At 50.8% G+C, this 20,728-nt stretch overlaps 3 protein-coding genes across 5 annotated transcripts in view; all 3 read right to left on the bottom strand.

Annotated features, from left to right (window-relative positions):
• VPS33B (VPS33B late endosome and lysosome associated) overlaps positions 1-5,788 on the bottom strand; it is a 28,881-nt gene extending 23,093 nt beyond the window's left edge. The window contains exon 1 of the mRNA XM_082736100.1: positions 5,610-5,788. The gene's annotated coding sequence lies outside the window, so the exon portion shown is untranslated. The remainder of the gene's footprint in view (positions 1-5,609) is intronic.
• NGRN (neugrin, neurite outgrowth associated) lies at positions 1,082-6,948 on the bottom strand. Of its 2 annotated transcripts, XR_014313122.1 has the most exons (4): positions 6,480-6,948; positions 5,963-6,073; positions 1,339-2,218; positions 1,082-1,293 (listed from the first exon to the last, which is right to left on the bottom strand). XR_014313122.1 is itself a non-coding variant. In XM_082736101.1 (3 exons), the coding sequence occupies exons 1-3, from the start codon at positions 6,887-6,889 to the stop codon at positions 1,609-1,611; spliced, it is 1,131 nt and encodes a 376-aa protein (XP_082592227.1). In that variant the 5' UTR covers positions 6,890-6,948; the 3' UTR covers positions 1,082-1,608. The 2 variants fall into 2 exon arrangements, 1 of the variants encoding a protein (XP_082592227.1); XM_082736101.1 differs by having other exon boundaries at positions 1,082-2,218.
• Positions 6,949-7,329: 381 nt separating this feature from the next.
• TTLL13 (tubulin tyrosine ligase like 13) lies at positions 7,330-19,219 on the bottom strand. Of its 2 annotated transcripts, none has more exons than XM_082736097.1 (15): positions 19,129-19,219; positions 18,351-18,621; positions 17,970-18,010; positions 17,130-17,248; positions 14,961-15,091; positions 14,357-14,513; positions 13,810-13,953; positions 13,384-13,469; positions 12,864-13,095; positions 12,228-12,421; positions 9,817-10,002; positions 9,357-9,537; positions 8,881-9,060; positions 7,985-8,303; positions 7,330-7,643 (listed from the first exon to the last, which is right to left on the bottom strand). In XM_082736097.1, exons 2-15 carry the CDS (start codon positions 18,608-18,610, stop codon positions 7,495-7,497), a joined length of 2,379 nt encoding a protein of 792 aa, XP_082592223.1. In that variant the 5' UTR covers positions 18,611-18,621; positions 19,129-19,219; the 3' UTR covers positions 7,330-7,494. The 2 variants fall into 2 exon arrangements, with proteins under 2 accessions (XP_082592223.1, XP_082592224.1); XM_082736098.1 differs by having other exon boundaries at positions 7,553-7,643; positions 7,985-8,298.
• Positions 19,220-20,728: the final 1,509 nt, after the last annotated feature.

The following is a 20,728-nucleotide window of genomic DNA, read 5'->3' as shown; positions in this document are numbered from 1 at the left end:
GCTCAGCAGGGAGCCGGTTTCCTTTCCTCTCTCTCTGCCTGCCTCTCTACCCTAAGTCAAATAAATAAATAAAATCTTTTTTAAAAATTTTATTTATTTATTAGGGAGGGAAAGAGCATGAAAGGGGAGAAGGTCAGAGAGAGCAGATTCCTTGCGGAGCTGGGAGCCTGACGCGGACTCCATCCCGGGACTCAGGGATGGTGACCGGAGCCGAAGGCAGTGGCTTAACCAACTGAGCCACCCAGGCACCCTGCCTACTGCTGTATGACCAGCACCTGGATTCTCTTACCTTTGCCTGGCCTATGACAGAGCCTTGCCATTCATCCAATGCCAAGTTAACAGTAATCAATGATACTGTAATCAAGACTAGTGACATTTGAGATAGCAATGAGATTCACGAACACTCAATGACAGGTTTAGAAAATCAATTCTTTTCATTAAACATCCTGCATATATTTAAATTCTGAACAACCAGTTTTTTGCCAGTGACTTGTTAAAATGAGGCATGCCTGGACACTGTCCTTGGGCTCTTCCGTTGCTTGCATGTGTCTTATTCTGTCTGTCTAGTGATTGTCAGTTTCTGGTTATAATGAAGTATCTCTTCAAAAATCAGTAAACTCAGGGGCTTATTACCTGTTCTCACCCACATCTCAGCTCCCTTGGAAAAATCTGATGACAACTGCAAAATTAAATGCTACTCCGGCTTTTAAAAGTAGCCAGAGATTATGCTTAAGGCCATAAAGCCTTTGCCTGATTTTTTTTTTTGGGGGGGGGGGTCAATCCCGATACTCCATCTCTTTCAAAGCCCCAGCAACTGAAGGAAAGAAGAGCCGCTTTACACGAGGTGATGAGTGAAGGACTAATGTCCCCATTTTTGGCTGTCAAAGCCTAGGACTAAGCAGGGTGAAGCACAGGGCCCTTTCTTGGGAACTCCTCAGGCGCCATCTCTCTCCCAGTGTTTAAGGGCAAGGGACCCTTTGCCTCTTTCCCTCCCTCCCTCTCCAGATTCACAGGTAAACCCTCTCACCCCAGAGAGCGCCAATCAACACAAAAAAGTACATTTACTTTTAACACAACACAGTAAAGTACATTTACTTTATTTTTGCATATAATGAAAACAATGGACGAAGCAGTTCCCGAAGTTCCCGAACGATCAGTGCTCATTATTCAAGAAGTGAGGTCAGAAGGCAAACGTTGCAGTTTTCTCCAAACACATATTCCAAGTATCAGAGAGGACTAACAACACACGCAACGGAGCTAGTTTCAACAGAGCCCCAGCAAGAAGGGTGAGCACTGCAGATCCACGTTCAACAGAGCCCCAGCAAGAAGGGTGAGCACTGCAGATCCACGTGCGTCAGACCAGGAGCAGTGCTCCAGGACACCAGAATGTACCCAGCAGTCATTAACCCTGCCCGGCAATATACATCTGCCCTGTGAGGTTCACTGCCTTTCATCAGATTCAATCTGACTGGCTCTTTCCTCCCACCTTCCAGGCTCATCATTTCCTGCTATCCCAAGGCGGATACTCCACACACAGAAGTCCAGGCGGCTCCAGATATCCTGGCCCAGCTGTGTTTCACTTGGCACCTCCACAAGCCATGCTCCAACTCAGATTCTGTACAGGAAGTTCCCGTTGCTATCGAAGAACTCTCGCCCCCTCTGGACAACTTTGCTGCTGAAGTCCTGCTCACCCGGCTCCTCTGCCTTCAGATCTCCCGGCGTGTCGCCTGGCAATCCATAACCATCAGGTCCTCTCTTGCCCGCACCGTCGCTGGTGGAGGACTTCTGCAGCTTTCGCTGATGACCTAGGGCTGCTGCAACAGGCACAGAGCGTTCCTCCTCCGGGACCTGGATTCCTTGATTCCCTCCCTTTTGTGTCCGTGGTGTATTTGTACCGTGAGTGTTTGAGTCTATCAGGTGCAAAGCTGTGCTGTGACCCAAGCCTCTGAATGAGGATTCACCCCTTGGCATCAGCAAAGAGCCTGATCCAGAGTGACTCGCAGACAGCGACTTCAAGGTGTCTCCAGAGCCGGGGAGCTGCCGGAGTGAGTGCGCAAGTCCAGCTTTCTTAAGGACTTTTTGATCCTGCTTCAGCTTCTGCTCCAATGTGGGTACAAACTTGCTTTTTAAAACCCTTCGGATCACATCAGTGCTGACACCAAAGCCTTCAGCTAATCTAGGAACTGACCAGGACTCTGCAAATTCTTTATGTAAATACCTATGAGAGAAAGCAGCAGGTTTTTTCAAGTTGTGAAGCAGTCCGCTAACAGAGTACCTAACTGACAATATTAATGATATCTACGTGAAAAAGAAGGGCTCAGAAAAACAGCAAACATGGCCTCTGTCTTGCGCTACTGAACGGCTGTGTTCTATTCCTATGTGCCGACACCTACACCCCACCACTCCTAAGTCACTTTATTTCCCTCAACTAAACTCCCTACTGTGCACCAGGCCCTAGGCAGATCCTGGGGATGCATGAAGACTGTCTTTTCCTTCAAAGAACATACAGTCTGGTGGTGGAGACGCGTACTAACACATGCAACACCACGATGATAAATTCTAGCAGAGGATGCTGTCAGAGCACCTGGGAGAAGAGGGACAGGCTAGCACAACACCTGTGGTGGCTTGGGAATTGCTTCAGAAGTCCGCCTACAGCCGGTCCGAAAGGACAAAGAGGACTAGGCTGGCAGAGAGGAAAAGGAGAGTGAAGGTCTTGATGACAGACAGCAGCATGTAAAATGCAGAGCAGCCCATCACCATTGTTACCCATCTAACAGTGAAGACAGGAACAAGTTCATGTCACGCTTATGGAGTTTAACCCAAAGCAACAGTGAACCAAGGAAGGGTTTAGGAAGGGCTTTTTTTTTTTTTTTTTAATGTGGGTTTATTAAAAAATGGCAGAACTGCAATTTGGGACACGTAAGCTATAGCAAACCATGTGCAGGTACAGGAAGCATTTTAAGCAGTGGAATGAATGCCACAAGGAGCTTTTCATTTTGAAAGTCAATCCAGGGGTAGTTTTCAGTGGTAGGACTAAAGCTGGAAAAATCAGTCAAGAGCCTGTCCTGAAAATCCAGGCAGTCTGAACTGTGGCAGTCACAAAGAAACCAGAAAAAGGAAGAGAGTTGAGAACTGTTATAGAAAGCCAAATGGTAGAACTTGATAAGGACTAAATATCGGGGGTAGAGGTAGGCAGAGATTCAGGCTTTCAGCTTGAGTGACTGGCGGGACCATTCAGGGGTAGAGTGAAAGCAGGAACAAAATGAAGTCAACAGGGAACAACGATAAATTTTCTTTGGTTACTCTGAGTTCACTATTTTATTATGTTGAGTTTGAAAAACACATGTGACGTCCAAAAAGATACAATCTAGGGCATGGTTGAATATATACAAGTTAGAAGGAAACCATGGACTGGAGACGACAGATTCGGAAGTCGTAAGTGAAGAGCACAGGTGGTTGAAACCACATGATTGAAGTAGGTGGAGATAAAATGACCAAGGACACATTTCTAAAACACAACAGTATTTAAGATACAGGAGGAATGAGGGAAACCCAAAAGGAAAGTGACAAAAGCAGCCCTAGAAACAGAAGTGAGTAGTACCCTGAGTTAAAGGAGATGAGAAGTTCAAGAAAATACACTACAAGATCAAATGCTGCAGGAATAGGAGAGGCAAGAGACCAGAGCGTCAGGAATCCCTAGCAGTGAGGATGTCACTGATAAGATTTGTGGACGATGGTTTCTCTGTTGTGACCAAACAAGAACAGGTAGCCAGGGAGAGCGAGCTGGGAACAAAGTGATGAGGGCGAACCTGAAGCTGACAGATGGAGGTCTCTGAGGAATTAGGTATAACTATTACCTAGTGCAGAGGCATTGGTCCCAGACAAGTAAAGGGCCACCTTTCCCCTAGTTTGTAAACACTGAGAACTGGAAATAAAGAGAAAGTCCAAGAAGCTCTAAAGGGATCTTAACTAATGGTCAGTTTTTTCGTTAAAGTAAAAGAATAGGGGCACCTGGGTGGCTTAGTTGGGTTTCGAGTTCAATCCCCACACTTGGTAAGAGACTACTTAAAAATAAAAACTTAGGGGTGCCTGGGTGGCTCAGTGGGTTAAAGCCTCTGCCTTCAGCTCAGGTGATGATCTCAGGGTCCTGGGATTGAGCCCCGCATCAGGATCTCTCAGCAGGGAGCCTGCTTCCCCCTCTGTCTGCCTCTCTGCCTACTTTATCTGTCAAATAAATGAATAAAATCTTTAAAAAGAAATTTAAAAAATAAAGTAAAAGGACAGCTGTTAACCACAGAAAAGGAGGTTATAGGAAGATATGGAAAAGCTGCCTACTTCAAGAGGGGAGAGGGGAGAGAAAGATGACATGAGAGGTACTACAAGCCCACAAAATCTTGCTCTACAAAATCCCCTTTCTTCGAAGTGTCACCTTCAGAGTCATTCTAACAGGAACGGAAAAGGACAGAGAACTTACGGAAGCCTACTTGGCAATATTCATCAAAACACAAACCTACTTGCCCTTGTACCTATCAACTCTACTTCTGGGAATGTACACAACAAACGTACCTGCCAGGTATGTGAATGCTGTGTATATTCAGTAGAACACGATTTGTGACGGCAAGTCAGTACAAACAACCCACATACACATCATGAAAGACTAGTGAACTAAATTATGAATTACTGGGACTCCTGGCTGGGTTAAGTCAGTAAAGCATGCAACTCTTGATCTCAGGGTCATGCTTTTGAGCCCCAGGCTGGGCATAGAGATTATTTAAAAAAAAAAAAAAAAAAAAAAAAAAAAAAAAAAGGAAGGTTATGATTTACTAGGATTTCTCCAAAAAAGAGCTTTCTGTCCTTAAGTGGAAAGGTCTATTAAATATCTGAAAAGGGGTTCCTGTCTGGCTCAATCAGTCATGCATGCTACTCCTGACCCTGGGGTTATGAGTTTGAGCCCTGCGTTGGGTGTACAGATTATTTGGAAAAAATAAAAGAAGTATGTGCAAAAAGAAAAGTGTAGATAGAACAGTATTTACAGTATTCTGTTTAGGATTAAGGAAATGAATATAAAAATCTATATTCATACTCCTATTTGCATAAGGACACCTGGAAAAAGAAACAAAAATAGTTCCATGGGAGAGTGGCTGGGATTAAAACTATTTTTTCAGACTGTATTTATTTATTTGACACACAGAAGGGGCGGGGAGAGCGAGCGAGCACAAGCAGGGGGAATGGCAGGCAAGGGAGAAGCAGGCTCCCGGCTGGGCAAGGAGCCCGATGTGGGGCTGGACCCCAGGACCCTGGGAGGCATCCTGGGATTAAAACTTTTCAATGTATAGACATTACACTGTTCTAATTTTGAGCCTTATGTAATGTACCGTCTATTCAAAACAAATGTAACATTTTAAAAAAGCGCTTTATGACTTTTAAGATACAGATTTTCTCTTCAGAAAAACCTACGTAACCAGGGAGGCCCCCATCCCTGACCTTAAAAACGTCACGATCTACCATTCTGAGGTTAAATGATGTGATGTCTTCCAGCCTACTCTTTTAAAATGTCAGCAAAAAGGAACCAGCTGTGTACTGATGTTAAAGACTGGTAAATTTAGGGCGCCTGGGTGGCTCAGTGGGTTAAGCCACTGCCTTCGGCTCAGATCATGATCTCAGGGTCCTGGGATCGAGGCCCGCATCGGGCTCTCTGCTCAGCAGGGAGTTTGCTTCCCTCTCTCTCTCTCTCTGCCTGCCTCTCCATCTACTTGTGATTTCTCTCTGTCAAATAAATAAATAAAATCTTTAAAAAAAAAAAAAAGACTGGTAAATTTAGATGACGAGCTTAGGGAAATCCGTTATACTATTCTGTCACTGAGAAATCTTAAATCAAAAAAGTAAAATATAAAAATAACGTTCTAGGCCCCCGTATTCATCACTTCTCGTCACAGCTGATCCCAACTACAGCGAGTCTTACCGGATCTGTTCCATGGCTTTCCACGTCAGGGTCCTGGGCGGAGCACCCGGAGCCTCCATTTGCCTCCGAATTTTCTGGAACCGGGCGGCTTTTTTCTGCCGTTTCAGGGTGCTGGGGGAGAGAACCAATGGCAGAAGCCATGCGTGGGAGCAAAATGGGTGGCTGAAAAGCCTCGGACTACGTCACAAAGAGCCCAGCCCTCTTCTCTTTGTTTGCAAGGGCAACCAGGCCATGTGTGTTGGCTCAGCCCTGCTCCATACACCTCCCCAGAAATCTAATACCTAACGCAGCCCGTAAGCACGCTGAACTTTCTAAACGGGTGATGAAATACGTCACTGGTGAAGAAAGCTGTGGTCCCAAAGAAGCCGCACGCCCGCCCCTGCGCCCCTGACAATGGGTAAGAAACAAGAGCTGCGGCGGATGCGGCGGCACCACGCCCGGCTCCTAGCTGGCGCGGCCTGGAGCGCAGGGGCGCGAAGCCCCGCTTCAGGCTGAGGGCCCAGGAAGGAGCGGGTACCTCTCCACCTCCTGCAGCTCCCGCTCCTCCGGCTCCCAGTCGGAATCGGGGTCCGGCTCGCGGCCGAGAGAGCCGGGGTCGGCCACCCCCCGAGTCGCGAACCCACAGCGAGCGACAGCAGCACGGACACGCACGCCCAGCAAGACCCTCAGAGTAACCGCCATGTCGACAACAACAATGTCTTCAGCTGCCGGAAACGCGCAGTACCGGAAGCCTAGGGGCGGGGCCGGAAGAGGACGGGCGGGCCGGAAGCAAGGATGGTCGCTAGTCTCTCCTGCTTCCGGCCGAGGACGGGGAGACTGGGCTTGAACCTGTGTGCTGCCCGCCCTTCCCGGCTGTGAATGTGGAGAGTATTGAGCCTGAAATGCAAGGGCCAGAATGACGTAGAGGACGCTCCTGCAAAACGCCATAAACTTTAATAAAAAGACGGATTCATTTGCCAAGAGCCGCCCCTCCACCCCAAAGGCTGCCCAGGCCGGCCTCTCCGCCACGGCGGCGTTAAAGGCGTTCCTTCGGCGGTCCTCTGATGGCCACAGACCCCTGCCTTGGGCACACGGCTCCTCTGGGAAAGGGGCTTCTTGTCGCCAGGATGACCTCCAGCCCCGGGCCGCCCCTGGGGTTCAGACCCATCACCTAGCTATAAATCCAGGCTAAGGTTTGAAGGGCCGGGATGAGTACGTGGCCGACCCTGGCTCCTCTTCATCTTTTAGTCTTTACAGATCTGAAAATAATCTTAGGGTATTGAGGAATTCTTGATGTCTTTGTGTTTTGCTTTGTGCAAACAGGGTTCCTGGCCAGGACTTTCCAAACTAAAGCTTGGTGGCAGTCTTTGATTTAGCAAAGATTGAAGGCCCTCCGCCCCTTTGGAAACCCGAGGGGCCTCTCCAGGAGAGGTTGTGCTGGGCTTGCATCCGGTGGTGGCTGAGGTCAAGGAGGGCGGTGGTCTGCAGCATCAGGGGTGCAGAGGCAGGGCAGAGAGTGAGATTATGGGCTTTGGGTGCTCAGTGTTCAGAGTCTACCGCGGAGGGCAGGCACAATCAGTCCATGAGCCACTTTCCACTCTTTCTGGCTGCAGAAGATAGCCTTGTTTTGGGGTTAAAGTGGATGACACTGATCCTGCCAGGGTTCTGTTTATGGCTTCTAGCCTTCTGTTGGCTTGGCCTTCTGCAGTGGAAACATGGGTCCCCTGAGTTGGTATTCACAGGAGGTTCCTCACCTCTTTACCACCTGTTGCCCCGTTACCAACACAGAGGAATGGCATCCCATGCTCCCCTCCAGCATCTATACCACGCTGCATTGTAATTGTGTGTGTACTTGTCGGTTTCCCTGTTAGGTTTGTTGAGTGCTGGGGCTGTACTTCTGCCATTTCTATCAGGAGCCACTACCTGTCCCACTCCCACACTGGTGGAAGTGCCATGTTATATTTTGGGAACATCCCAGCTGTAATGTTTGCTACTGGGAATTTACCCAAGTCAGAGTGACCATAGCTGGTATTGTGTACTTACGGCTAGTGAGCCTGACTCTGGCCCTGGAAAAATAGCGCCTTCCAGATGTCTTCATTGACAATGAAGAGGGGCCGATGGCTGCTGAATCTCCTATCCAGTTGAAGTTCTTGGGCTGTAGGTGGCACCAGGAATGATGTGGAATTGCAGCATTCATGCTTGGCAGTGGCCCTAAGATCCTGGGGGCCAATTCGTGGGCCCGAACTGGATGCAGGAAATGAGGAGGGCCCTGCTCTTTCGCGGCCCTTCTCAGGAGGACCAGTGGGACCAGACTCACAGATTGCAGTTCCTGACTGCACAGCCCGTCCTGGTGGCATCTAGGCTAGAGGAGAAGAGTAGCCCCTTACATTTCTTTTGAGGCTGGATGGAACGGTGTGAGAAGATAGGTGACTGAAACATCTCTTGTAGGCTGTGGCCACTATTTAACCCGTTAACTCCTTTGGGGCCCAGCCAAAACTGAGGACTCAGTAGGCTTGCTACTAGCCCAGGGAATAGTGAATGCGGCAGCTGTTCTGTTGGCCCAAGTCTGTTTACTTATCGCCCGTTAGAGCCGTGGTACTGGCAGTGCTAGGGAGAGATTACACAGAAGCCACCGAGGGGGGTGGCCTTGTTCTTGTCAGTCGTGAGTTTGGGGTTATTGCAAGACTGGAACATAGAGAACAGGTCTCTTAGGAGAAGGGTGGCAGCTGCACTGGGCCAGACGTCATTACCACAAACAAGGGAGCCGGGGGACAAATGCAGAAGGAACCAAGAGACCCTTTCCCAACACCCAGCATACTCTGCTCTCCCGGGCTGCGCGCCAGATACCATCACATTAGCCGCCTGTGCTGTGACCACCACCGTGTGCTGCTGCAGCCCGTTTTCCCGTGTTCTGTGAGAGGCTGCGTAGGGACCCTCACCAGGTACTCATGAAGTTTTTTCTGGCCCTGGCGGCTGGGGTGCAGCATGCGGGTGAGCTGCTCTACAATACCCAGGCTTCGGATGAGGTTCTCCCTCTGGAGCAGGGCTTTCATGCGCTCGAGCTCCTCCTCTTCCACAATCTCTTGAGGATGCATGGTATCCAGGTGCGCGGGAAGCAGCTGTAAAGTACATGAGAGATGATTTCAAGATCTCCAAGGGGGAGTCCCATGCCATCATGGCTGGGGGACTCCTGCCCACTGCAACCCCCCCGCCCCATTCCCTTCCCTGACCCTCGTGGAAGGTGCCCTTTGCTAACCGTTCTCTCACCTCCTGGTCCACCACGTCAGATCCAACGTACTCATTAGGAACTCCTCACTCCCTTATGCAGGAGGAGGAGAGGACAGCAAAGATTCCCTTCTCTAGGAGTCCCAACCCATCTCCTACAGAAAGGCGAGAGCTACCAAACCCCTGATACCTCTTTCTCCCGGGGCCGGTTCCTATAAGCCAAGTGGGTGGAAAGTCCCCGGAGCCCGGCCCTGGATCGGCTCTTCTCCCCTGCGGATTCACCCTGGTTCTGGTCCCTGTTTTCCTTTCGCCTCTTACTGCCTGAGTTCTCCTGCTGTTCCTGCTTAAGGCGGATCTCTTCCAGTTGTTGCCTGACAAGACATAGCCGCTTCAGACACTGGAGAAAGTGTACTGGGGAGAAGCAGGGTGAGGGAGACAGGGTATGGGAGAGTGGGCGGGGTACAGGAGAAGAATGAGGAGGAAGACGGGGAGCCTACTAAAGGGAAACGAAGTTACTAAGAATCTGATAGGACATAAGACCCCATTCCTCTTTGCTCAAGTGTTGGCTTCCTCTCTGCCCTGCTGGGGAGCAATTCAGCTTCAGGATAAGCTCCGCCCAAGTGGACAGAGGAGAATGCAAGGCAAAGTACCTGGCACACTCCTCTCTGGCCTTGGAGGCAGCAGTCTCCTGGAAGAGGGAGCCATTGTGCTTGAAGAAAGGTGCGTACTTCTCCGTGTCCGGCCCAGGGTAGATCCGCCGGTATCCCCCGAGGTGGGAATCCTCATAGCGTTCCTGGTCCAGTATTGCGGCATGGGATGACTCAATTTGTTCTCGCCTATGGAAACCAGGCTCAGAGTGAGTCAGGAGGGCTGTGAGAATGTTCAGTGGGGGAAGGAAGGCTAGCCAAAGCTTTGAGGATCTCCCGCTAGTTTCACGGCCTTTCTGTCCATGGCCCACGTAGGGAAAGCTGCCAAGGCCTCTGGCCAATCCCACCTGTGTGTAGCCATGAAAATAGAGGCTTGACTTCCAGAAATCTGGTTTGTTTCCTTCATTCCTTCCTTCCTCCCTGTTTCTTTTCTTTTCTTTCTTTCTTTGAAGATTTTATTTATTTGACAGAGAGAGACACAGTGAGAGAGGAGAAACAGCATCGGGAATGGGAGAGGGAGAAGCAGACTCCCCGCCGAGCAGGGAGCCCGATGCGGGGCTCAATCCCAGGATGCTAGGATCATGACCGGAGCTGAGGCAGCTGCTTAATGATTGAGCCATCCGGGTGCCCCAGAAATCTGGTTTTCATCTTAAGTGCAAAGGGGTCCCCTCATACTAGCTAGCACTCCTAAGTTACCACCATCTTTTGGGTTTCTGATTATAATCTATGTTAATTACAGAAAATGCAGAAGCACAAAAAGACCAAATGTCCCATAATCATACTGTTATGAGCATGGACTTGATGGACTTGGGCAGGACCCCTGAGTCTGAATCCTAGCTTTGCTCCTAACTACCTTGCTCTTTCTTTAATCCTCCCTTCCTTTCTTCTTTCAGACAAAAATGGGATCATACAGCAACATTTTTAAGTGGCTGCCTAGTATTCAAGTGATTCTATGATTGTACTTTTGTTCCTTATTTTTTTAAAAGATTTTGTTTGGTTATTTTTATTTATTTATTTGACAGAGGGATAGCAAGAGCAGGAACACAGGGGGAGAGGGAGAAGCAGGCTTCCCAACGAGCAGGGAGCCTGATGTGGGGCTCGATTCTGGATTCTGGGATCATGACCTGAGCTGAAGGCAGATGCTTAACTGACTGAGCCCCCCCAGGCACCCAAGATTTTATTTTTAAGTAATCTCTATACCCAACCTGAGGCTCAAACTCAAAACCCTGAGAACAAGAGTCACACAGTCCACCCACTGAACCAGCCAGGCTGTATGTTTGCTTAATAAGACCAGTAGTTGGGGTGCCTGGGTGGCTCAGTGGGTTAAGCCTCTGCCTTCGGCTCAGGTCGTGATCCCAGGGTCCTGGGATCAAGCCCTGCATTGGGCTCTCTGCTCAGTGGGGAGCCTGCTTCCCCTTCCCCCTCTCTCTCTGCCTGCCTCTCTGCCTACTTGTGATCTCTGTCTGTCAAATAAACAAAATCTTTAAAAAAAAAAAGTCCAGTAGTTTTCAGCCCTTTCCCCCACTGAAGGACACGATTCCTGCAGTCATGTGTGCAGTCCCGCTGTGGGAATACCCACTGTATTTACAGTTCTACTTCCCTCCGTTCACACATTTGAGTGCCTACGTGTTCCAGGTCCTCAGGATATCATGACAGATCGAATACACACTGGCCCTGCCCATTGGAATGCAGGTGGTGAAGAGTGATGTTGTTATGGGAATAATTCTAAACCTACTCACTCATTCGTATGTATTATTAACATTATAATTTAGTGTCAGCAACAAATTGCCGTGTTTGTAACCCATCTTATAATGAAAGCAACAGTGGGTAAAAAAGACTGATTTCAACAACCCCTTATTATGGAATGACTAGACTGCTTTCTGTTTCATTATAAACTTTCTAGAGGAGCTTTGATAAAAAAAAAAAAAAAAAAAGCAAGAACAAACAGCCCATCAGGCCACATAAAGCTCCTTATGTGCTAATTTGAAATAGCTACAAATGACACTGCTAAGCATGGGACAGAGAATGTGAAAGTTACACTATTGCCTGGGTAAAGGGAGGAGAGCAGTCTGTGTGTGTGTGTGTGTGTGTGTAGGTATGTATGCATTAAATATTTATCCAAGTACACACGTGACCCAAGGAACAGAAGTGACCCAAGAAACAGAGATTGGCTCCTCCGGGGGGATACGGTAGCTACAGAAGAATTAAGAGATTATTCACAGTCTCTTTTGAATTTTGAACATATTGTCTGTGATATGTAACATATTATCTCTGCAGAAAAAAGTTATTCTTTGTAGCCTATCAGCCCTAGGCCACCTTCCCCACCTAAAGAAGCACTCATACACTAAAGCAGCACTCATACACTAAAGCAGCACTCGTACGCCAGGCCAGTGGTAACAAGACAGCTCAGACACCTGGAGCACCTCGCTTCCCGTGGCTGCTGGTGGTACTGGAAAAGCCGCTCCTTGACTCGCCGCTTGTCCTCCTCCATCACCTTCCTTTTGTCACAGCCTCGGAGGTTGACAAGAGTCATGGCATCGCAGAGAAGCGCATCCTTCACTTCTCGATCGAGGCGGGAGTCGGTGGTGAAGCTTGGAGAGTGGTTTACCTGCCAGGAGGAGTCCTTATCCGCCCTGTTCCCAGACCACCGAAGCAGGCGTGGTCTCCTGGAGACCTGACTGAGGGTATAGTCAAGAAATCTCCCCCTGCATAGGCCTCAGCCAAGGAGGCGGGGTGTTTCTGACTCCCAGGGCCACAGGACTGTGCCACAGAGATCCCTCTGATACCCGGACAGCCTGATTCTAGAGATACAGTGTCCCTAAAGAGAAAGATTACATGAGGAACACTTGGGATTCAAATCCTGGACCGGTGGCCAGAGACCACTCAGATTTGACTCATCGGGTCAAAAGCGGAGAGATCTACATCCCCACCCCAGTGCCACCACGTCCCCCATTCTCTCTTCCACCAACTGAGTGCACGTATGTGCCAGGCATCCCGTTCAGGGCAGCCTCTGGATCTTGGTTCTGCAAAGCCCAAAAGACATTCCTCACCTCCAGCAGCCAGGGCTTCAGCCTGTGGTCCAGCAAGATGTCAAAACCAAGGATCTCAAAACAGGCACATGTACCTCCGCTCAGATATTGGGGAAAACAGGTTCGGTAGTTGTGGCGAAGAACAGAATGGGCTGAGATGATGGTTTTGATGATGATGTCCTCGATGTCCGCCCACAGCTCTCCTGGGTCGTAGCCGTGTTCTCGCAGCCAGGCGTTGAGTGTGGACAGCTTCCTGCGAGGCCCAGTGCTCAGAGGACCACCCATTTCTACACCAGTGGGGCTGGGCCGCAGGCAGGATGGTCCCTACCACTACCCCTAATTCTGGGTGCCTGCATGGGAGCGTGGAGCGGGGCTTACTGATCAGGGTGGGGGGTGGGGCCGCACTTAGCGGTTGGGCACAGGACAGGGGTCTGTAAAGATGATTTTCCTGAGCATTTGGCCTCCCAAGGGCCGGCTCAGTTTGGGGGCTGCTGAGGGCTGCTGAGACCGTAAGCTGAAGAGCCATCAGAGTAGGGAGTACCTCTTACTGCCCATAGCATCATCCCGGACAAAATTCTCGTTGTGTTTGTTGATAGCGTAGTTGGTCAGGTGCATGCAGACGTCATCCTGGGAAGAGAGCGGCCCCGTGGCTCAGACTGCTTCCCTCCAGCACCCTGTCTCTAGCCCTTTATTGCCTTTTGATCACCCATCCCTCCCCAGGACAGCTCATCGTCTCCACCTACGAACTGTCCGGCAAGCTCCTGGGGAAAGGGGCAGTCCAGGCTCCTCCTGGAAGGAGCCTGGTAGCACTCACCGCCCCCCGGCTGCTCTCCTCCCGGCCAGGGGCCAGGGTTCACGGGTGACCATGAAACCAAGCCCCTCTACTTGGTTTCTCCGCGGAACCTCAGTGCTCATGAGAGGAGGGTGCCGCCCTGCCCACCCCCCGGACTGCCACCTGGCGCCTTACCAGGTTGCTGTGGCTGGGCTCCACATAGGGCATAGTGGCAAAGCGGGCCAGGCCCTCCTCATACATGAAGATCCGAAGAGGGTCACAGGACGTGATCAGGACATAGATCCGCATATCAAACTTGAAGCCATCGATGAGGAAGGGCTGAAAGCACGCACACCCACCAGGGAAGAAAACCTTTGAAGTGCTCGTTCTATCCCATGCACTGTTGTAAGCGTTTCAAATCAGAATACCTCATTTAATTTTCATAATTAACAGTATGAAGCATAAAATAGTTACTGTTATCACTCTCATTCAACAGATGAAGAAACTAAGGCACAGAAAGAGTAAGAAATGGCCCAAGATCACACATTTAAGAAGTGGGAAATCTCAGATTCAGACCCAGAAAGGCTTGCTCTGAAGATTGACTCTGGGCTGCCTCTGAGGTGAGGGGAAGCAGCAGGAAGGGTAGGCGCCAATGGGCAGGCCGGCTTCCTCTCTGGCACTGGGAGAGACGAGGCACCCCAGGGCTCGGGGAGGGTCCCGGTGGTCCTGAGGCACCCTTCACCTTGGAGATGTATTGCTGGCAGATCATATGCTCTCCCGGCTTGATCTCCCGGGGGTTTCGGGTGATGAAGATGCCCCGTCCCTGGCAGCCGCTGTCCGGTTTGCAGATATAGGTGCGAGTTTTTCGCTGACGGCCATAGGATTGGAAGTCCCCAAAGCTACGTGCAGAGAGACGCTGGTCAGAAGGGTTCTGTGCGGGGCGCCTGGATGGCTCAGTGGGTTAAAGCCTCTGCCTTCGGCTCAGGTCATGGTCCCAGGGTTCTGGGATTGAGCCCATCGGGCTCTCTGCCCAGTGGGGAGCCTGCTTCCTCCTCTCTCTCTCTCTACCTGCTTGTGATCTCTGTCTGTCAAATAAATAAAATCTTAAAAAAAAAAAAAAGAAGAAGAAGGGTTCTGTGCATCACAGCTGAGCCAGGCCCCATGGAGCTCTGCTCCCGTCCACGCTTTTCCTGGAGCGTCTGTCTCAGACCTTCTTTTCTTAGACCAACTGAAACTCTCACCCCTTGAGACTTTCTAGGTCACAAGGCCAGAGTCTGGAGGGAACTGAGATGGTGAAACCTTTCCTACCCGAGGACATGAGCCTAGGCAGTGGGGGGCTCGCTCACTCTGCAGGGAGACACCAGGTGCGAGGGAAGATGTTGTACTCGGTAGGATAGAGTTTCTGCATGCGGTTGAGGTTCCGAGCCAGCAGATCTTTGCGGCAGATTTCGGTCATGCCAGGGAAGTGGTTGATTTTCTGAAACAGAGTCAGTTGGTTAACGACCCCCACCAGCCAAGCAAGCAGCAGTCCCTGGGGCCTTGGGCATGCCGGGAGGATTGGGAAAGTCAAAGTAGAAATCACAGTGGACAAGGTGCCTGGGTGGCTCAGTCAATTAGGTGTCTGACTTGATTTCAGCTCAGGTCATGATCTCAGGGTACTGAGATTGAGCCCCTCATTGGGCTCCGTGCTGGGCATGGAGGCTGCTTAAGATTCTTTCACTCTCCCTCTGCTCCTCACCCCTGCCCACAAGCACATGCATGCACTCTCTTTCTCTCTCTTAAGTGTGGTGGGGTGCGCCTCGGTGTCTAAATTGGTTAAACATCTGCCTTCAGCTCACGTCATAATCTCGGGTCCTGGGATTGAGCCCTGTGTCAGGCTCCCCACTCAGCAGCGAACCTGATTCTCCCTCTCCCCCTGCTCCTCCCCCCTGCTTGTGTGCTCTCTTGCTCTCAAATAAATAAAACCTTTTTTTTAAAAAAAAAAAGGTCACAGTGGGGGTAATCCCTGTACCCAATACCCTAAGGGAGAAAAGGAAGGTTCCCTAAAGCAAGTGAGAACCTCCTCCTTGGCCTCTCCCAAAACAGAAGTCCACACTGCGGTTGGGAAATGAGGGGCAGCAAGAAGGATTCACCAGGACTCTGGGCCTTCTAGCTGCCTTATAACATCCCCCAGACCACTGGAGATGTGTCCTATAAGTATTGGTGCAGGAGCACAAGCAAATGAGAAAACTTTTTCCAAAAGACCAAAGGAAGCTGAGCAATCCCAGGGGCAATCCCTGCCCAGTGCCCCCAGGATATGGCATTGCCAGGGCACCTGCTGGAACCCCAGAGCCAGGAGGCAGCATCTCGCGTTGGTTCTGGGCTGTCTCACTGGCTTTACCACTCATCCGCTGCAGGAACTTCGTGTTTCTGAGCCTTGGTGTCCTCTTAACAAAAGGGTATCTGCCACTCAGGGTTGGTTTTGAGGATTTAATGAGGGAAGAGTGTAAAAGCACTTAATACCCCGAAGGAATGTTGTTCATGTTGTTTTGCTCATCCTCCAACTGCTTCCTGCTTGACCCTTCTTTGGAGCTCCTTAAGCACTTCCAGTTCTCTCTCTCTCTCTCTCCTGGGCTCTTCTCCTGTGACTTGTAGGACAAGTTACAATCTCCTCCACTCCCTTCCTGGCTTCCCCTCAAACTAAGCCTGCAGACCTTTCTAAATTCTGGAGTTGCTAACCACCACAAAGACCCCATCAGAGGTCCGGCTTAGTCAGTGGAATGTGTGACTCTTGCTCTCCAGGTTCTGAGTTCAAGCCCCATGTTGAGAATAGGGATTAACTTAAAAATAAAATCTTTAAGGGGCACCTGGGTGGCTCGGTGGATTGGACCTCTGCCTTCAGCTCAGGTCATGATCTCAGGGTCCTGGGATAGAGCCCTGAATCGGACTCTCTGCTCAGCAGGGAGCCTGCTTCCCCCTCTCTCTCTGCCTGCCTCTCTGCCTACTTGTGATCTCTCTCTCTGTCAGATAAATAAATAAAATCTTTAAAAAAAATAAAATCTTTTTTTTTTTTTTCAAAAGACCCAATTAGAGGATAACAACAATGCCACGAAGAGGCTATGATCTTTTTGTGGACGCATCTTTCCTGACTTCCTTGCTACCATGCAGGGGCCCACACTGACTCTCAGTGGATGCCAATGCTCGGCTAAGCTGCTTAGAAGCCGATCACTCTGCCCACCCGGCTGTGAGCACTGAAGCTGCCTTCCCCTTAGGTGGGCTCACCTGCTCTCAAGGGTGCCAGGTGGGCACGGATGCCTCCAGGCAAATAGTGCCCAGCAGATCCTTCCTTCCTATAATAGAAGTTCCAGAAACCCAAGAGGAGAATTTTTCCAGGGGAGCAGAAGCCCTGGCCGCCTTTCCCGCTCTGCCCAGGGAGACAGCCACAGAGAGTGGCAGCCTCAGCTGCCCGAGCAGAAGGGGGAGAGGACTCATTCAGGGACCATGGCCCCTTTTAGGCTGGGGTCCGGAGGTTGTACCTGAAACCTTTTCATGTCCATGACTCGTTCCAGTGAGACAGAGCAGTCTGTCCAGTACACAGTCCATTCCTCATCTTCCCCCACCTCCTTCAGGCCACACATTTGGGCTGCCCGACGCACTGTGGAGAGAGGGAGGTCAGTGGTGCCAGCCGGGACACTAGCGGCAAGCCTGGGGATTGTAGCTGGGTCAGATAAGGAACAGACTTGACCACAGAGTGGGTTGAAGACGGCAGTGGCTCTTACCTCCAATGCTGCAGCTTAATTACCATGTGACAATTCCAAGTTCATGAGGCTGTCAGGGCCCTTCCAAAATCCGTGACAGAGAAAACTAGAGCCTGGCTCTCTGCTCCTGTGAGTCTTCTTTCTCTCAATTGGGGTGGTTTCTGACCTGCAGAGCCGACCCTCCAGAGGGGTCACACTGGCACCTCCCACACGGGGTGGCCCCTGGCCCAGATGGCAGTGGGCACAGGAGGAGATGAAAAGATAGCTGACCTAGCTGTTGATTTTTTTCTTTTAATTCCTCAAGCCCCATCAAGGGCTTCCTTGGGGGAGGGGACCACAACCATATTGACCTGTTCTCATGTCAATTACAGTAAAATCTGGGAAAGGGAGAGCAATGGTGACCTTCAGTCGCTTTTTCTTGCTGGATAACAGCGGGATTTCCGCTACCACTAAGACAAGCCAGAACAATGATGTCTCAGCTGCTAGTAGCTCAGTACTGGCTATAGGCCAGCTGAACAAGATTCTGGGGATTGGGACCCTGACTGGGGACCATCCCGAGAGCAAAAGCTGCAGGTGCCCTCCTATGGATAGTGGTGTGTGAACGAGCTGGGTGCTTACCGCTCTCATACTTGCAGTTGGTCAAGTTGATGGCCAGGGGTCTGGAAGGGAGGAATAGTAGAAATCAGGCAGAGTGGGATAAAGGACAGACCCGGGGCTTCCAGGTACCCGACACATCTACAATGCAATTCAGTGTCTCTAAAAGCCACTTGAAGACCAGGATGATAGAAATGGGCTGAAAATGCAAACCAAGCCAGCTCAAATGGTTCTGAATTTTGTGTTTTTGTAGTACCAAAAGGTTAACGATGTTCCTGTACTGCCTGTCCTCTTTTGCAGATTAAAGGGAAGACCCCCCTCGCCCCACAACTGCTGAAGGGAGGCCAAGGGGTGACTCTCTTCTGCAGCCAGGCAGGTGAGGGGACCCAGGCACCTGTCTGTTACCTGCGTTTCCGCCTTCTCTTTCTCCTCCCGACTTCTAAGTCATCTGAGTCAGTTGGGGCTATGATTTTCTTTGGGATTTTCTTGGCTACAATAGATAAGGACACTCCATCCCCAAATTCCTTATAGTCAGCCTTTGAGAGCTCCTGCTGAGGAGAGTCAGAAGGGAGGGTAGCTTCTCCTTGAACACACTCCTCCTCGGATTCCTCTTCCTCAACGTAGTCTTCCTCGGATTCGCTGGTCTTACAGGTATTTGGCTCCATCCTCTTAGGTTCTGAGGGGAGAGGGGTGAGTGTGAAATATGTGTCCGAGCTTCCTTCCTCCAGGTCCAGGAAGGCCTGCGGGAGTCCACGCAAAGGATCTCATTCATGGTGTTACAGGGGAACGTTGCCGCCCCTACAGAACAATCCCACTGCAGAAGGGGATGGTTTCCATGTAGGTAATGGGGGCAGGGGAATGCCTGTGAACTGTTGGCTTCCCCGACAAGTCCTGATTATCCAAGATCGCCCCTCCATACAACACGCTGGGGTGCACGTAGAAGCTGGACAGAGCTGGCAGGGCCATGGCCATGACTTTTTTATTCCTGAATGGGAAGGAGGGGATGGCTGGGCTCTTGGGGGACCTTGGATTTTAAAATGGAGCTGAAAACCTAGGGTCGCCTAAGCCGGCCCCTTCCCTGTCCCCATGATTCAGTTTCTCCATGTGTACACCCTGGCACTTGATGACTAAGACCCCTTGGGCTCTGCTGGCGGAGGAAGAGCCCCTGGCGGGCACTGCCCACCCGAGATTCTGAGGAGGGGGTGGGGGCTGCTGGGTCCGCCCCTAGCGGTCCGAGGCTGGACTCAGGTGGTCGCTCATGTCCACCCTTCGCCCGGCTTCTGCTCCTTCCCGGGCGTCCCTGGGCGTCCGGGACCGCCTCCTTGTTGCACAGGACTGGCTGTTCCCGCCGATCGCGAGGGGGAGCCCGCCCCCCCCTTCCGGGGTTCGCTCCTAGTTCAGAGGTCCCGGCGGCGGCGGCGGCACCTCCTACAGCAAGCCAGCAGCCGCCGCCGCCGCCGTCGCCATGGACACGAGGGCGGCCCCCATTGGAGAAGCGTTCTGGGGGCGGGGCTTCCCCGGAACCACACCCACTCGGGCGCGGGCAGAGGCCATCTTGAGCGCCCGGCGGACGCGCGTACCCGGGGGTCTGGAGGTGGTGGCTCCGCGGTCCCCGCTGCAGCTCTGCGGCCGCTATCGGGGGCAGCAGCTGGGACTTGTAGCCCTTCTGCTTTCTCGCCGCTTCACATACGTCTCATCCTATCCTATCTCGAACCCGGGAGGCGAGTCGGGAATTTGGCCAAGTCTGCCTTCGGGACAAGTACCTGCTCGCCTGCCTTCAGTGTTTTAGTGACCTGTGTTGAGGCGCGTCCGCGCTCGGGAGGGACAGCGGCGAACAGCGCGCAGCCTGCTGTGCTGAGTAACAAAAGGGCCTCATCACAGAGCTCTTTCACCGCTCCTCCTATGCGTGTCCCTACACTCTGACTTCTGATGGCCACCTCCACCGAACTCAGTCCAACCTGTCATTCTAGACTATGCCGTGTCCCTAAATCTAGAGGACGCTTTAGAAACTCCCTTCTTGGGCGCCTGGGTGGCTCAGTTGGTTAAGCAACAGTTTTCGGCTCAGGTTGTGATTCTGGAGTCGTTGGATGGTGTCCTGCCTTGAGCTCCCTACTCAGCAGTGAGGCTTCTCCCTCTGACCTTCCCCATCTCGTGCTCTCTCTCTCTCTCATTCTCTTTCTCTCAAATAAATAAAATCTTAAAAAAAAAAACAAAACCCTAAACCCTCCCTCCTTTAAAAAAGATGTGGACATCCTTTGATTCATGTTTCTTCAGCATATATGGTTACTCTCTTCGTGAAATGCTTTGGAGTCCCTTGCCTTCCAGGACTATCACTTTTCTCATTTTTTTGCACAAATATTTTGGGTTCCAGGCACTATTCTGAACCATCTGAATAGTGAACCATCACCAATTCTTGCCTGAATTTGCAACCTCTTAACTGGACTCTCTGGTTGTTCTACCCTCCTTTACAGCCATCCATTACATCTTCAGTATTTTTAATTAATTAATTAATTTTTTAAAGATTATATTTCTTTATTTGAGAGAGTGACAGAGAGCACAAGCCAGGTAAAGAGGGAGAGGCAGACTCCCTGTTGAGCAAGGAGCCCCACGTGGGACTCGATCCTAGGGTCCTGGGATCATGACCTGAGCTGAAGGCAGATGCTTAACCAACTGAGCCACCCAGGCGCCCTTAAGTATTCTTTCTAATGCAAATTGGATACTCCCCAATTTAAAACTCTTGAGCGCTTCCCATTAAAGAGGGCTATATATATATATATATATAT

Source organism: Mustela nivalis (genome assembly GCF_964662115.1).
Source record: "Mustela nivalis genome assembly, chromosome: 6".
NCBI lineage: Eukaryota > Metazoa > Chordata > Mammalia > Carnivora > Mustelidae > Mustela > Mustela nivalis.
The sequence above is the reverse complement of the archived record's forward strand: the minus strand, read 5'-3'. Positions and strand labels throughout refer to the sequence as shown.

Excerpts from the sequence above, each read along its gene's own strand:
- NGRN (XM_082736101.1), bottom strand. The coding sequence starts at position 6,889 with ATGGCGTTTTGCAGGAGCGTCCTCTACGTCATTCTGGCCCTTGCATTT. Across the intron at positions 6,074-6,479 it reads GAGCTGCAGGAGGTGGAGAG|CACCCTGAAACGGCAGAAAA; the intron begins GTACCCGCTCCT and ends TCTCTCCCCCAG. Across the intron at positions 2,219-5,962 it reads AAAGCCATGGAACAGATCCG|GTATTTACATAAAGAATTTG; the intron begins GTAAGACTCGCT and ends TTTCTCTCATAG.
- TTLL13 (XM_082736097.1), bottom strand. The coding sequence starts at position 18,610 with ATGGAGCCAAATACCTGTAAGACCAGCGAATCCGAGGAAGACTACGTT. Across the intron at positions 13,954-14,356 it reads GCCAGCAATACATCTCCAAG|CCCTTCCTCATCGATGGCTT; the intron begins GTGAAGGGTGCC and ends GCGTGCTTTCAG. Across the intron at positions 13,470-13,809 it reads AGCCCAGCCACAGCAACCTG|GATGACGTCTGCATGCACCT; the intron begins GTAAGGCGCCAG and ends CTCTCTTCCCAG.